Below are 16,594 nucleotides of genomic sequence, written 5' to 3' on the forward strand. Positions count from 1 at the left end.
AAATTTAAATTCTTTTTTAAACAATTAAAAATGTTAAGTGCTAAAAAAATCATTCTATATTATTTCTAATTTTTTGATAAGGTCTTTATCTCAGCCAGCAAAGCAAATCTTGAATTGATTTTTTTTTGGGTATCAAATTAAATTGCGGTAATAAATTATTCTTTTTCATAGTTCTCTTTATTCTTTATTTCTTTCTTTTTCTATTTATTAACAATGAATCATCCTACTAATTTATTTTTTTTCTCTGCTTACTTGTGTTTAGTTAACACACTGTATAAACTTAAGATTCAATTTTAGTTTATAATAAAAATGAAGAAATTTTAAATGTCAGATCTATAAATTAAAATTTAAACATAATAATAAATTAATTTTAGTTTGCAATATATCTAGAAATCTCAAAAAAAATAAATTTTAAATTTGCAGTTTACATTCATATTTTAGAGAGTAATTCTGTGTAAAATCACTTTCTAATCTTAACATTTAAGAATGGTTTAAATAACGTTATCTTGAATCTAACATATTAAATAGTACAAGATTTTACAACAATTATAAATATTTTCTAATTTAAAATGGAATTGCTCTCATAACTTTTTTTATGTAACGTAATAGTAAAATAAAAATCGAAGTCTTTTCTATTTTAAAAAGACAAGTTATTTAAAATATATCAAAGCTTATTTTAATGAAAACGTAATTTTCTTGGTCCATAAAATAGAATACTCGTTCACAAGCTAAGAAAAATGTGGCAATGGTTTGCTCCTTTGAACTTTGAAGTCTAAGGAAATAAAAAAAAAAAGTCTTTGAAGCTGTTTCCAGTCAATGCCCCAAAATTCAAACTACAGAGAAACAGAAAATATTGGGGTGGCATGACACTTTGAACAACTAATGTGTAATAAAGAACTAGGGAAGATAACGTGCAATTGCAATCTATATTCATAAAAGCAAGTGTTGTCTTCTGTGAGTGGACACTATAGAAACAGCCAGGTCTCCCCCTTATATATATATATATATATATATATAGACACGTGTATAAAAAAAAACAGACAAGTGGTAAAAACATTATTATTTTCCTGAAAATGATCAGTTCACCTTCAAATGAGTGGAGGGAAAGTGATAAAAAAAATAATGAACTGATTAAAAAAAACTAATAAATAAATATAAAGTAGTTATAAAAACATAATTGTGTTATTTTCCTGATTAATAATATACGTATTTTAAGATTGTCTGTATAAGGTAAGTTTATAATTTATTTAAGATTTTGTAGTTTAATTTAAAAATATATATAAATTTAAAGAATTATTTAATTAGAATAAAATAAAAAAGATTTATACATTTTAAAAGTTAATCTTAAAAAAATATTCAAAACATATTTTATTTATAGTTATTATAAAAATATTGAAATTATTATATATTTATTTTAATAATTTAATATATGTTAGTTAATCTTACTAAATAACTTTGAATTCACCGAGCCATAAATTATAAGTTATAAATTTTCAGGTTGAATGGTGTGTTTTGCAAGTCCCAAATGGAGGATAGAAGCAACCCTGAAATTTCTCTCGAGGTTCCTCCTTACCTTCGAGTATACAAGGATGGAACCATAGAGAGAATAGCCGGAAAACAAGTTGCTCCTGCGGGCATCGATTCCGACACCAACGTTGTTTCCAAAGACATCCTCGTCGTCCCAGAAAGAGGTGTCACGGCCAGGCTGTATCTTCCCAATTCCACCGCCAAAACCACCAAGCTTCCTTTACTTCTCTACTTTCATGGTGGGGCCTTTTGCATCTCTTCAGCCTCCGACCCCCTTTACCATAATTCCCTCAACAAAATCGTTGCCGAAGCTAACGTTGTTGCTCTCTCCATCAATTATAGGTTAGCACCAGAACATCCACTTCCAACCGCGTACGATGATTCTTGGGCTGCGATTCAATGGGTTGCTTCTCATGCTGCGGGTCAGCATGAAGAAGATAATGAAAATTGGCTCAGGGACAACGTTGACTATGACAGGGTGTTCTTGTCTGGTGACAGCGCAGGTGCTAACATTGGACACTACATGGCTTTAAGGTTACATGCTCTTAACTCTTGTCATACAAAGGATTTCAAGGTTCCCGGTCTTATCATGGTGAATCCTTATTTCTGGGGGAAGGAACCCATTGGCGTGGAGATCAGTAATACAGAGAGTAAGAAAATGGTGGACTTGTGGTGGGATTTTGTTTGTCCCTCTGATAAAGGGTGTGATGATCCTCTAATCAACCCCTTTGTGGAGGAAGCTCCGAGTTTTGAAGGGATGGGTTGCAACAAGGTTCTTGTTATCATTGCCGAGAAAGACATATTGAAGGAAAGAGGGAAGCTTTATCATAAAAAATTGGTGAACAGTGATTGGAAAGGAACGGCTGAGTTTTATGAGACTCTTGGAGAGGATCATGTCTTTCATATCTTCAATCCCAATTGTGACAAAGCCAAGAGCTTGTTTAAACGCATTGCTAGTTTCATTAATGAACAATGAAGCATTAGAATGATAGTGTTGTCGCTGCTGCTGTGTTGTTTGTGTGTGGATGCATAATGTTTAATAAGAATGAACAAAGGTTATGAAGCTGTTCCGTGTTTAATTGAAGTCGAATCATGGTTACTTTTACTCGTCAATAGTTCTATAAATTTGCGCAATTGAGTTACTCATGTTTCATGTTAGAAATCCATGAATCTTGTTTTGTTTGCCTGTTTCTTATTACGGTCTTATGCTTTATTACCTAGCTATGTATATTCTATGAACGAGTTTTATGAAGGATTCGTACCTTATTAAATATTATCCGGGGTTCACCTTTCTACCGAATTTACAGATTCATATATATTATGATTTAGTGGCCAGTGGAACTGTAGCATGCAACTCACATTATGAAGGAAAAAGTTACGATAAACGCATTTTCTGTTTACAAACAAGTCAAACATTTCCAGCAAAAGAACATAAGGCATGCATACACTGTGCCCGCAATATCCTCATTCGTAAGAAAGAGACAAAGAAAAGCCAGAAAGTAACACGAAGAGAGAATCAATCAGCAGAGTATATTTCCAGATTTTATTAAAATCCATATGAGGAGAATTTGAAATTGACTACGGGCGTTAATACTTGTTTGTTTCACTGGAACAGAGATACATGCACCCATGTTCGGAAAGGAAATGTAAAATTTATGGATAAAATTTAACTGCAGTAGTTGGAGTATTTTGAGTACTATTTTTTTTATCTACTTAACTAATATCAACATTTTAATTGCAGTAGTTGGAGTATTTTTGAAGTATTATTTTTTTCTTATAAAAATTGGAATTTTATCTTGTTAAATAATATCAACATTTAACAGATCAATGGAGTAGAAGTTATCAAGATAAAATTCTATGACACCATAAGTACCAAAGGTCATGATCTAAGTTTTGTTTAAAATTTAAAGAAAAGAGAAAGATAGAGCCAGATTGAGGGAAAGAGAATAGAAAATAAGAAAAGATAGATCTATACTTCCATTGAAGAATCTAAACTAACCTGAACATCTCATTACTTATTGAATGCGCATAAATAATCCAGTGTGTCAAACATTCACTCCATTTTTTCTTGAGGAAGTAAAGCAACGCCTTCTCTTCAAGCTCCTTCCTGTAATCAATTGCAATGATGTAATGATGTTGATTAAAGCCATATATGGATCAGAATTTAGAGCCTAAAATGCGGACAAGATAAAGATGGAGTTAAAATAAAGTTATAAAAAAAAGGACAGAAAACAGCGCAAAAGCTATGCTTCAGAATGCAAAATCTGCACGAAACTTGCTTCTATAGATAGTTTATTCATATGGCCAAGGTTCTAAGATGTGTGGCGTGTTTCCTGACCCAGCACCTTAGTTTGTGTATTAGTGATTAATCAACCGAAAGGCATCAATGCTATCTTGCTTTTAGCTCTATGAATAGCTTCCACCACAACTGCCACAAGCCAGAGGACTTTGTTTTAAATTTAAAGCTTCAAAACTCTGCAACACACAAAAGAAGCAAGCACATATGTATATGATTTTAATATAAAACAGAATTTAGTATAGTACCTGTTAGTGCCCTTGAAGTTTTTACTTCGGTGACATGTGTCCACTTTAGTGACAAAATACTGATATTTAATGTTTTATTTTTATTATAGAAACTGTTAAAGTAAAAATATACGGCCCACTTCGGGCCCATAAATAACGAGCCCAATCTACGGTCTGCAGAGGTTACAACTTACAAGTACTTTCTCTTTATGGCCAAATTTACTTACATCCTCTCCTAACAAATAGGCTTTAGAAATAAAATAGACAAAGAAATAACAGAAAGTGCATGTTTGGTATAAGTTATTTTTTAAAAAGGAACTTATTTAATTTTTCAAATATTTCCAAAAAATTAAAAATATATTTAATTATTACTTTAAAATAAAATGAATTAAACACTCATCAAAATTTTATTTAAATAATATTAAACCGCTACCACTAACTTCCGCTAATAAAACAATTCATAATTATTTTAAAATAATTAAAACTATTAAATAAAATACATTCAACAATTTTTAACTAGTTCCCATATAATATTTATTAGCCACCTAATAACAATGTCTACGAAATTTGTTCAGTTTTCTACTCAATTTTGTATGCGAGTTTCAAATTTTATTGATTTATAAATTAAATTTTGTATAAAAACAATGTAATTTTATAATTTATAAATATAATTATGTAATTTTTAAATTATATTTTATTTAATATTATAGATAAATACATCAATAACTACTATAATTATGGTTTTTATTTATATCATTTCTTTTTTTTCACCTATAAAATAATGTCAATTGTGAAACATTGAAGAAAAATAATTGAAAGAGGTAAAGAATAAATAAAAATATTTTAGTCAATATTTAATAAAATTATACATCAGAATAGAATCGAATACAAACGCTAAAAAAAGAAAGAACTCGTGAAATTGACAATTAAATTAAATGAATAACATTAGATAGAAGAACTCTCGATCCCAGCTTAAGAAAGGAAATCAGAATTCATGAACAACGTCTCACTGTAGTAGAGCCTTTTTAGTGTGAGGGGATTTCAATTCTCGAAGCCTCCTCTCTTTAATAAGAATTTTTGCGAACCTGCAAAGATTAACACCAATCTTTTACTTACTAAAAATATGTATAATATGACTCGTCTGCCAAAGAACGTCACTATATATAAAATAAAACATTATGTAGCTTTTAGTCTTACCTTCTGAGAGCATCTTCGTTGGTCTCTCCATTTTGCATGGGCTCAAACAAACCAGACTCCAAATTCATCTTAGAGACTGGTTTCTTCAACAATTTTTCACCAATTTGGCTGAGTTTTTCCAAATTCTCTTTCGTGGCAATGTCAACTGATGAGTACGTACCGGTCAATGTGTCATCCTGCACAATGCTTGGATTTCATAAAAGGTGTTTGTTTACACGAAAGCCTTTTCTAATTAAATATTGTATGAATTTACCAAACTATTTATACAATATATATATATATATAGATAATAAATAAGATTAAAATAAAATATATAATATACAGAACAATATTATATAAATTGTTGTTGTAAGTAAAAATCTTCTGAATATACGTTGATCAATGTGGACGTACAATTACTTATAATTTTTTTCACCTTTCATCCATTTTTGTCTCTTCACCAAATGATTAGTTTAATTATAATCAACTTAAAATTTGTTTGTACATCATTAGCATTTAACTTAAATTATTTATAAAAAGAAGTGCAGAGGAGAAAGATATCAGAGCTATATCATATTGATTACCTGTATCCGAAGGTAATTATCTTCTGAATGAAGCGCTTGAGTGACAGTAGCAAGATGAAAATCAACCATATCATCGCTAGATTGAGTAAACACATCGATTAAAGGAGTAGAACCACTGTAAGTTAACCAATCCAATAGACCCCATTTGGCTGCCATTTTTGCATTGAATTTCTGTTCATTCTTGGGTGTCCCAGTGCCCAGTGAGATTATCAGGAAGCGACCATATTCCATGGGCTTGATGGCGAAGAAATCAGGATTTTCATTCATGATCTGCTTGGTTACTTGATTCATGGCCACTAGAGTCTGGATCATCAATACCCCGAAAACAATTAAGTAATGTTAATTAATTACAATGTATATATTTACACACACAAAGTAATCTCCATGCATAAAATTCCAAAAACAATTTATTTAGAGAGTATTTACACATACCGGATTATTAGCACAAACGCCACCATCAACAAGGTTGAATTCGTGTACGTTCCCTTCTGTGTCCTCGTTCTTGAAGTTGTGGGCTGGAAGATAAGTAGGTGCAGCGGAGGTGCCGATGCATATGTCAGAGAGTCTTGCATCCAAGCTAGGAGTATTCTTGATTTGATAAGAAGAGAAAACGATTGGTTGCAATGCCTTGATGTCAAAGGTGGGAATCACAATGTTGGTCAGCGTTTCATGCACACGAGTTTCCCCTAGCTTCTCCCTCAGGACCTCATGAAGGTATTTCCCATCGTATTTTGGTCCTCTTAATGATCTCAACAATTTTCTTATGGATCCCCAAAGGCCACTGTGTTCAATTCGTACAAATTAAGCTCTTCAATATAATTTATAAATACACAAAGAGAGTGAGAGAGAGACATAATCAATTGTATTTGTATTCGTAAGGATCAATATATGTATACCTGTATTGTGGGAAGATCTTTGGACTATGATCCAAGTAGAAGGGCTTTATATCCTTGGCGGCAAAAAGTGGACGCTGCTTATCATTTGGAGCACTTAACATGGCGGTAACAAGTCCACCTGTGCTTGTTCCTGCAATCACGTCAAAGTAGTCTGCGAGCCTTGCAGATTCACCATCCAACTCCTGCACATACAGATCGTTGTTACTTTTTAGTACACTATATTAAGTTATAATTAACCTTAAGATAATGTAGTTTATATATCCTTGATCTTTTTCTTTTCAAGGAAAATGCTAGTAAGTACACCTCTTTTTTTTCAAATTGTTTAGGAACTTCTATATGGTAGAATGAAATTGGGGGTTTACTTGTTTTTTAGACTATTTTTTACATTTAATTATCACCCATATGTGCATATGTACTTCATTTTTTTGCAATGAATTTCGCAAAACCTTTTTTGGGCATTGTTATATATATAAAGATATGAGTGTCATAACAAAAACATTTATTGAGACTCCTATATGTAGACACACACCCATTAATGTAAGTAGATCCATATACCTGAAGCTGCTCTTCAAGGAAAGCAAGAATAGTTGCAGGGATAATGCCCCTAATACCACCCCCATCGATGCTGAGAATAGTGACTAAGTTTCCATAGGTTGGAGGCTGAATTTGTAGAAGGGCTGACTTTGTTCTCTCCATATGTATATATATTTATTGATCACAAAGTTATATTAACTGAATATTTAGAAAGTTGAAGTTTGTCTAGAACGTGATTGATCAACTTGTTCCAAGGAATACCAAAGAAAAGACCAAAGCTAATGAATTATTTGCACAATGGAAAATTCGAGATTATAATAGAAGAACGTTAAAGAAAACTAGATTCAGATTTTGGTTGGTTGTTTGATATTGCTATCCTTAACTTGCTATTTATAGGGGAGTTAAGATGTCATGCGTGCAAAGGGTAAAGTCCAAACTGAGGCAAGGCAGAGTTATGTTCAGTGTCTGGCCTGGTAAAAGTGTTGAATGACTCCCACATCCAATCCATTTACACCAATGGAGGTCCCGTGTTGAATATTCGATGGTCCAAACATCGTCTTAATTAAAGTTGGACTTATAGGGCAAAACAATAAGAAAAAAAACCAGTTCCACAGGTTTGCCCGTTTAATCGATCGGACACAGATAAAGCATTATTATTATTATTCCACGAATATAATTTCTACGTAATACATAGCTACACAAACCATTGCATTTGGCTTCTCTTCACGTAAAATCTAACAATATTATTTAGTCTAATTAAATAAAATTAAAGAATATCACTGTTTAAAATACCTTAACACTTGTAAGTTTTAATTTCTAAAAAAAGCTTTCTTGACACCCTGTGGCTGGGCCACTTTGGGTTACAAATAAATTTCATAATAACTTATTTTCATCTTAAATTTAAAATATCTTTATTGTTCCTCTCTTTGTCTTGAAGTTGAGCATAGCCTTTTGTTTATAAAACCCAGTGTTATCGTTTATCCCTACGATACAACTATTTTCTTGGTTGCTGAATTCCATTGCGGAAGACATCAGTGATTAAAGAGTGAAGTGATGAGCCTATCTCAGGGTGTTCTCACTGTAAGTCAATTCTTCACTAAGCTCAGAAGTTTTTGGGAAGAACTATGTGAATACAAGCCGATCCAAGCTGCTGTACATGTGGAGGTGTAAAAGAAGGATTATTTGAACCAATCAACTTAAAGTCTGCTACTTTACTTTCCAGGATAAAAAAATATCAACCTGAACTAAAACAACTTATTGTTCATTAAGTTTGTTTGGTGACAAAAGTTATAAAATTGAACCAAACCATCCTTGAATGCCCGGGCTTTCTGAGAAATGAGATGGATAAAATTGTGTTTGGAACCCATTTGGGGTTTAAGACCAAGTCAATCATTGTATACTTATTCCCATTAATGTCTATTGTAAAGTTTGTAAAAGTAAATAGTGTCACAGGAAAGGAGAGACTCCGACTCCCATAAAACAAAACAGATAAATAAGTAGAAAATTCAAAACATTTATTTTATGCCAACATCTTGTTCACAACTATTTTATTTAGTCTTCACGAGAATCATTTATAATCTTATCCTTTAAAACAGGACGTGAGTACTAGAAAAGTTCAATATTTGATAATATCAAATCAAACATTTTTTTAATCTAGTAAGAAGATTAAAAAAAATATTATTCTCATTTTTCTTATATTATGCTTGGCATTTCCAGAAAGCAGTCAAATAGTTGTAATAATCTTCTGCCTAGCCATAAAATCTTTCATATGTACAAACTATAAATATAATCTCGAGACAAAATTTGCTACATTTGACTAGTCTTTGGAGAGAAACCGCTGGTATGGTGTCCCTGTCAACGCTTCCTGGACTTCCTCCCAGTTCTCAATTTGTCTTGACAATGGGGCAGTATGAATCCTCACCTGACCGCTCTCCAGTTGTCTGTATGACACCATTAGAAATTCTTGAACATCCTTCATTGACAATAAAAAGAAAGTAAAATTTACCCGTTAACTTCATTGACAATTCAATTTTTTTATGCATTAACAATTAATGATGATAATGAAAGTTAATTGAATCTCTATATTTTTTCAACTTATTTAAATTTTATTTATCTGTCGGTCAGTGTTATACAATAGTTTTTTCCATTGTTATTTTTTACTCACAACTAACTTATCACATTCTGAAGTTTCTGTATGTTAAATAACCTCAAGGAATGCATAAATATTATTAAAAAATTCATTTGCTAAAAAAATATCAAACATTATAATACTTTTTGTAAAAATAGTTTTATTTTATAAAAATTAAATTAATAATTATCTTAAGCTCTATACTAATAAACAATGTAATGTATAAACATGTGAATATTAATAATATATATTAATGTATTACTAAAATTATTTATTAGTAAAAGATATATTGTATTTTAAACTTTGCTAACCAGCATCTTAAAGATATTAATTAAGAAATTAATAAGTAAATTTTTTTATTGAAATTTTTATTAAAATATACTTAAAAATATAAAAATATGTATTTTTTTGTGGTTTTTAATAAAAATAATTTTAATTTTTTAACCATAAGACATTAATGGCTGCTTTCTTTATATGATTAGTACGGACGTTATGAGCTGACACTCCACAAGAATATAAGGTGGCCTTGGATCTTGACGAAGATAGTTTGGCGGCCAGAATTATTATAATGGGCAACGTGGAGGGCAGCATATATATATATATATATATATATATATATATATATATATATTATAATGCACACTGGTACTTTTTTCCAACATGCTTAAAAGAATAATAAATATAATAACTGATCTTCTCTTGTTTGGGCCTTCCACGGAAATGATCTTCGTAAAATATGGTGACTGATTTTTGGTCAATCAATTGTAATATCCTGATTAGACGGAGAAATCCTCTAATATATAGGAGGTTCAAAGTTGGAAGTTTTTGAATTCAATGATAAGAAAGATAAATTATGTTCAAGAGAGAAAGAAGAAAACTTGTTGATGATTTGATAGTGCCGATCCAGCATGGCAAGTTACATGCGCTGAAGTGTACAATTGTTTGCACATCCACCAAGTGCTACATATTCCATTTCTTGGCTCTTTCTTTTAATCTCTTTGAAGTAGGAACTGCTCGTGACATTAATTATTTACATGCAGTACATTAGAGTCGGTACATGTATGTTGGTTTGGTTGATCACACTTAAAGACGTTAAAAAGCAGTTTTATGTTCTTTTGGATGAAGTTTAAACTACTCTCCAAATATTCTATCCATAAATCATTATTATTATAATGTAAATTACCATGACTTATCTTTCAAATCATACTATTATTATGTAGGTAATTATTTTTGTTATAAGCATAAAAATTTTATTAATTAAGTATTAGGAGTGTTTAGCCCATATTTATAAGTACTGAGATCAACTCAAAACAAATTATAAGTTCTAATTATATTGTTGTGTATAATAACAATCAAAAGAACGAACCTGTAATTTATCACTACATCATTTTTTATCATCACACATCTTAAAAAATATTTAAAATGGAACATTGGTTGTAGTATGTCAAAATTTTTCCTTCTAGCTAATACCACTGAGATGTACGAAAGAAGACCGAGTACTGAAAAGGCAGAACCATATATCACGGTAAAATATTATTTGGTTGAAATAAAAAATTGAACTAGAACGGTCAATTGAGTGCATGCATACATGTCATGAATGAAGGTTTTTTTTTTTTTTTTTTCAATCTGAGAGGCTTACAAATAACTGCGGGTATAAATGACGTTGTGACATGAAATGCATGTTCTTGTTTGGTTAATTTCTAAATTTGACAGCCCCAATGCCAACCTTAATCTTCATGTCATGTGTATATCATATGCTATTGGTAATAAGTTAAATGTTTACGTGGCGAGTGAAGCCTTGTTAATTTGAAATAACCGAAGTGTCTAGTCTAAACCTAATGACATAAATTTAACAGTACAACACAGAAAATGCTAATTCCTAATCCTTTTTAAGGGAGCTATGCAAAAATGTTTCTAACTTGCAAAAGGGAGGAAAGTTCGTTCGAATAAACTACGTCTTATTGCACTCTCTCTGTCTAGAATTGGGACTTTTGAAGGAAAAGAGAAAAGGTCAAAGCACTCAACCAGAGAGCTTTAATTGGAGAGTTAAAGCAAATTTTGGGGTATGGCTAATTGAAGGGGAGGATTTGGTCTCTTGTTGATGCGCTCAAAATCAAATTAGGAACGCTCTGACTTACACGCTTAATACATAATTTAATGTATGCAGTATGTTCTCAGCTAGCTGAATTTCCTATCTAACTCCTCCAACCATTATGAATTTATTATTTTATTAATCAACTATACGTCATCCTAATTACTTTTCTTGGAGTAACAGTGTATACTACAACTTGAACTAGAAATTAATCATTGAGGATAAGTATTCTGACGCTTTTGGTACGTCCAAATCCATATCTTTTCCCATGCAATTTGCTGAAGCTGACGAAAGAGTCTTGTCTTCACACTCAAATCAATTCACGCCCACCAAACTTCATTAATTTTGAGGTTTCTTGAGGTGAAATGTGAAATCAAACTTGTGGCTTAAAATTATCTGAGAGCTTCCGTATCATGTGCCACATCTCTATATCTTGTATGCATGTGAGAACAACTCAACAGTGCATCACATATTATCGACAGTTTTAAATGTATGATTCACTGAACTAACTACATTAATATGAAAGGTTAATTAACTCTAACTGTACTCACTAGTACACTGGTCAAGTGATGGCTCCTATATTAGGAAATAACAAACGTGAATGTCTAATATTTTTAGCTTGGAATTAACATGCAATAAGGGTCTAGGCGCTAATGACTTTGTAAGAATATTGGCAACTTGGACCTAAGCGTGGGGATGGGAGTAAATGAAATATTCTAGCATGCACCTTTTCATGAATAACACGATAAGTTGAAGATACGTGTATTAATTCCTCAACATGGAAAGGGTTAAGCCAGAGTTTTTCTTTCTACTCAAACTAGTATGAGTTCACCCTATGTATTGGTTAGTGTCGAAAGTAAAATTAAATAAGTAGACATACACAACACAATCAAATTATAATTTATTTCAATAGAAATTGGTTGTGGTGAAAATAACTTGAGACTAAATCTGCAACAAACTTTACTCACAATTCTTTGAGTATATTTAATTAAACAATTTAATTAAGTATATGTTTTATAACATGTTATTATATGAGAGTTCATATCATAAATTTAATTATAAAACTTATTTAAATAAGTTAGAAAAAAATTATAAGAGTCATGTAATTTTTATAAAATGAAACAAGCTTTATATATGTTTTTCTAAACCCTCTAGATCCTATTTGGTCAAATACAAATTTTTTATTATTATTATTTTGTATTAAAAGATGAATGGTAGATACTTTCATTTTAAATAGAAAGCAATTACTAATTAAGTTAAATATGTAATTTAAAATTAACTAAGCACATGTTTTTTTTTAAAAATTACACCCAATTTGAATTAAAAAATTTGATAAGGAAAAATTATATTCTTTTAAGATAAATTATATTAAGTATTCAAATTTAAATATAATATAAAATTAGATAAAAGATAATCATGATAAAAAAAAAATCGATACCATGCATGTGGTAGTCTTGTTGGAATAGATTCGTGTGTGCAAAAAAAAAAAAAAAAAAAAAACACAGTTAAGAGGAATTCTCATTTTAGCATTGATCATATTTAGAAATATTAATCTCTAATCTATAAAGTGAGACAGGATACTCTAAAATGAATATAATGGAAAAAAAAATTCACAATACTCTACCAAAGTTATCGTATGCCAAATGGGTGATGACTAAAGCAAATCATGACAAAAGTATAATATTTTGGACTTCTAATTTCAGGAAGTCGCTCAGTACTTATATCATATCCATCGTCAAACTGGTTTTTCTTTCAAGTTTCTTATATTCTCTATTTGCTTATGTTTTCCTGCATTAAGGTAATTGCATTACAGAAAAACATTAGCTCGTCTCTAGAAAAGGGCTATTTTTAGGATCTTTTTATAGTTGTTTTGTATTGTTATTGATCCTTGTTTTCTTCTTCAACTTCTATTTCAGGAAATCTTCTAATTCGCGAACTGCTAAAACTTCTAACAATAATAAACGTGTACACTTTATATATATAATGCATATATATTTACTCTTGGAAATACATTACTTTCTTTTTAACTAAAATCATTGATACATTGTTGCATAGATGCTTGCGATGCTAATCTTTTTTATGAGCATAATTAGACAGCTAAACCCTTGACCCCTTCTCTCGCCATGTATATCTCAAGCTTTCAAACAGCCTTTATGAAACCAAATGCCCTTCAATATACTCTTCTTTTCTTTGGATCTTTTGTGTTTTCTTTATGGAGATCTTAGATGGAAACCAAAGTAAGCTCCGTCATCTCTTTTACATGTTGTTTTCTTGCACCTTTGTCAAAAGTTACCTCTGCATGGTTTATATTAGACAATGATGATTGCATATTCCTTGAATGACATTTGTTAATTCTTTTGTTTCAGGACTCTCTGGATATAAAATATTTCAAAACATTTCCATTAACATTGAGGTTAGTAGTCTTAGTTATCGTTGTCGCTTGTGGAATATACATTAGCTCAATTTCTTTAGTGCAAAAAGGTATACACACTAGAACCAGATTGCTAGACATCTCTGTCATCAATCAGCCATGTCATCATCCTTCTAGTGTGGAAGAATGGGAACTGCCTTACTTGCATTATCCAGAACCAAAAACCTATAGCAGGTACCAACACACACACACTTGATTTGAATCCAATAATTATTATATGGGTTGGATTATTAATGTATATAGAATGGTTGGTGAATGTGTAGAAAGGAGTGTGCTTGCAATCCTGTTAGGTTCTTTTGCATCGTGTCAATGCAAAGATCCGGGAGTGGTTGGTTTGAAACATTCTTGAACAGTCACATAAATGTAAGTTCCAATGGAGAAATATTTTCAATAGGCAAAAGAAGGGCCAACGCTTCTTCAATTTTGAAGACAATGGATAAAGTATATAATCTTGATTGGTTCACTAGTGCTTCTAAGAATGAGTGCTCTGCAGCTGTTGGCTTCAAGTGGATGCTTAATCAGGTAGGAACCATTATGAAATAAAATTACTCATAGCAAGTAGAAGTTTAATTTCAAAGTTTCATGAGCCATCAGTGAACATTGACTAAATGTTTTGTTGTGTCCAAAAAAATAAGTACATCATAGTTAATGGTTTAGTTAGCAAGTTCATCATGTGGTATTAAAGGATTTGTGTTATGAAGATGTAAGTTTTTAAATTTCCAAATTTCTCATCACTTCTCTGAATGCAGGGTTTAATGGAGTATCATACGGAAATTGTGGAATACTTTGAACGGAGACAAGTTTCTGCAATATTCCTATTCAGAAGGAATTTGCTTCGTAGAATAGTATCAGTGCTAGCAAATTCCTATGACAAAAGTGCCAAGCCCTTGAATGGAACCCACAAGTCTCACGTGCACTCTCCATTGGAGGTCTTTCTTTACCTTTTCCTTCCTTCCTATAATTAGTGTTGAATTCAAAATTGATTTAGTTCTGCTTGTGTAGGCTAAAATTCTTGCCAATTATAGGCCACATATCAATGTCACGTTACTGATATCAGAGCTAAAGCTAACAGAGGAGACAGCTGCAAAAGCAATTGCATACTTCAAGAACACTCGCCATATTGTTCTCTACTACGAGGATCTTGTCAACAACCGCACTGTAAGGCTAGCTAGATTATGTGTATATATATATACATACCTACTTACGTCCATAATCAAGAGTTTTTATTATAATAACTAATAAGTAGAGAAATGAATTTTCCACACCCCTTTAAGGAGGGAAATGGATGTGAAGACAGGAGAGATAAAAAAAAAATGAATTGTAATAGGTGATGTTATAAAAAAAAAAACAAAAGAAAGAATAGGTGGAAACGAGGTTTAAGAAAAATGGGGGTGTGAAAATATTATTATTGATGAGTGTTCTTGTTTTATGTGTGTCCCCCTCCTTTTGACCAAGTAGGTCCTAGATGATGATGTTTCTATGCATATCAATTTCAACATTTCATCTTGCAGAAACTGAAGGATGTTCAAGAATTTCTAAGGGTGCCATACAGACAACTGGAGAGCCGTCAAGTGAGGATTCATACTGCCCCATTGTCAAGACAAATTGAGAACTGGGAGGAAGTCCAGGAAGCGTTGACAGGGACACCATACCAGCGGTTTCTCTCCAAAGACTAGTCAAATGTAGCAAATTTTGTCTCGAGATTATATTTATAGTTTGTACATATGAAAGATTTTATGGCTAGGCAGAAGATTATTACAACTATTTGACTGCTTTCTGGAAATGCCAAGCATAATATAAGAAAAATGAGAATAATATTTTTTTTAATCTTCTTACTAGATTAAAAAAATGTTTGATTTGATATTATCAAATATTGAACTTTTCTAGTACTCACGTCCTGTTTTAAAGGATAAGATTATAAATGATTCTCGTGAAGACTAAATAAAATAGTTGTGAACAAGATGTTGGCATAAAATAAATGTTTTGAATTTTCTACTTATTTATCTGTTTTGTTTTATGGGAGTCGGAGTCTCTCCTTTCCTGTGACACTATTTACTTTTACAAACTTTACAATAGACATTAATGGGAATAAGTATACAATGATTGACTTGGTCTTAAACCCCAAATGGGTTCCAAACACAATTTTATCCATCTCATTTCTCAGAAAGCCCGGGCATTCAAGGATGGTTTGGTTCAATTTTATAACTTTTGTCACCAAACAAACTTAATGAACAATAAGTTGTTTTAGTTCAGGTTGATATTTTTTTATCCTGGAAAGTTAAGTAGCAGACTTTAAGTTGATTGGTTCAAATAATCCTTCTTTTACACCTCCACACGTACAGCAGCTTGGATCGGCTTGTATTCACATAGTTCTTCCCAAAAACTTCTGAGCTTAGTGAAGAATTGACTTACAGTGAGAACACCCTGAGATAGGCTCATCACTTCACTCTTTAATCACTGATGTCTTCCGCAATGGAATTCAGCAACCAAGAAAATAGTTGTATCGTAGGGATAAACGATAACACTGGGTTTTATAAACAAAAGGCTATGCTCATTCTTCACGACAAAGAGAGCAAGAATGAAAATGCCTCAAAAAGTGCCAATTATCATTCAGAGCACATATACTAATCTAAAAATTATTAGCAAAGGAAAGGATGAACACATTATTAATAAAATAATATAATGCCATCAATAAATCAAAGT

At 31.5% G+C, this 16,594-nt stretch overlaps 3 protein-coding genes across 4 annotated transcripts; 2 read left to right on the top strand and 1 right to left on the bottom strand.

Annotated features, from left to right (window-relative positions):
• Nucleotides 1-1,512: 1,512 nt before the first annotated feature.
• LOC113864352 (probable carboxylesterase 2) lies at nt 1,513-2,818 on the top strand. The gene has a single exon (XM_027497961.1). The coding sequence runs from the start codon at nt 1,526-1,528 to the stop codon at nt 2,501-2,503; it is 978 nt and encodes a 325-aa protein (XP_027353762.1). The 5' UTR covers nt 1,513-1,525; the 3' UTR covers nt 2,504-2,818.
• Nucleotides 2,819-5,243: 2,425 nt separating this feature from the next.
• On the bottom strand, nt 5,244-7,402 carry LOC113864351 (patatin-like protein 2). 2 transcript variants are annotated; one of them, XM_027497960.1, is made up of 5 exons: nt 7,298-7,402; nt 6,707-6,888; nt 6,243-6,591; nt 5,811-6,113; nt 5,244-5,423 (listed from the first exon to the last, which is right to left on the bottom strand). In XM_027497960.1, exons 1-5 carry the CDS (start codon nt 7,400-7,402, stop codon nt 5,244-5,246), a joined length of 1,119 nt encoding a protein of 372 aa, XP_027353761.1. The 2 variants fall into 2 exon arrangements, with proteins under 2 accessions (XP_027353761.1, XP_027353760.1); XM_027497959.1 differs by having other exon boundaries at nt 7,262-7,402.
• A 1,680-nt stretch (nt 7,403-9,082) lies between these two features.
• On the top strand, nt 9,083-15,567 carry LOC113866277. The gene is made up of 6 exons (XM_027501157.1): nt 9,083-9,178; nt 13,827-14,065; nt 14,155-14,413; nt 14,641-14,820; nt 14,894-15,049; nt 15,403-15,567. Exons 1-6 carry the CDS (start codon nt 9,083-9,085, stop codon nt 15,565-15,567), a joined length of 1,095 nt encoding a protein of 364 aa, XP_027356958.1.
• Nucleotides 15,568-16,594: the final 1,027 nt, after the last annotated feature.

Source organism: Abrus precatorius, unplaced genomic scaffold, assembly GCF_003935025.1.
Source record: "Abrus precatorius isolate BTA unplaced genomic scaffold, Abrus_2018 Scaffold4, whole genome shotgun sequence".
In the NCBI taxonomy this organism is placed as follows: Eukaryota; Viridiplantae; Streptophyta; class Magnoliopsida; order Fabales; family Fabaceae; genus Abrus; species Abrus precatorius.

Bases quoted from the DNA above. Each gene is read 5' to 3' on its own strand.
- LOC113866277 (XM_027501157.1), top strand. From the start codon at position 9,083: ATGGTGTCCCTGTCAACGCTTCCTGGACTTCCTCCCAGTTCTCAATTT. The intron at 9,179-13,826 runs GTCTGTATGACA...CTTTTGTTTCAG, and splicing joins CACCTGACCGCTCTCCAGTT to GACTCTCTGGATATAAAATA. The intron at 15,050-15,402 runs GTAAGGCTAGCT...TTCATCTTGCAG, and splicing joins ATCTTGTCAACAACCGCACT to AAACTGAAGGATGTTCAAGA.
- LOC113864352 (XM_027497961.1), top strand. From the start codon at position 1,526: ATGGAGGATAGAAGCAACCCTGAAATTTCTCTCGAGGTTCCTCCTTAC.
- LOC113864351 (XM_027497959.1), bottom strand. From the start codon at position 7,402: ATGGAGAGAACAAAGTCAGCCCTTCTACAAATTCAGCCTCCAACCTAT. The intron at 6,889-7,261 runs GTATATGGATCT...CTGTATGTGCAG, and splicing joins TCCTTGAAGAGCAGCTTCAG to GAGTTGGATGGTGAATCTGC. The intron at 6,114-6,242 runs GTATGTGTAAAT...TTGATGATCCAG, and splicing joins GCGTTTGTGCTAATAATCCG to ACTCTAGTGGCCATGAATCA.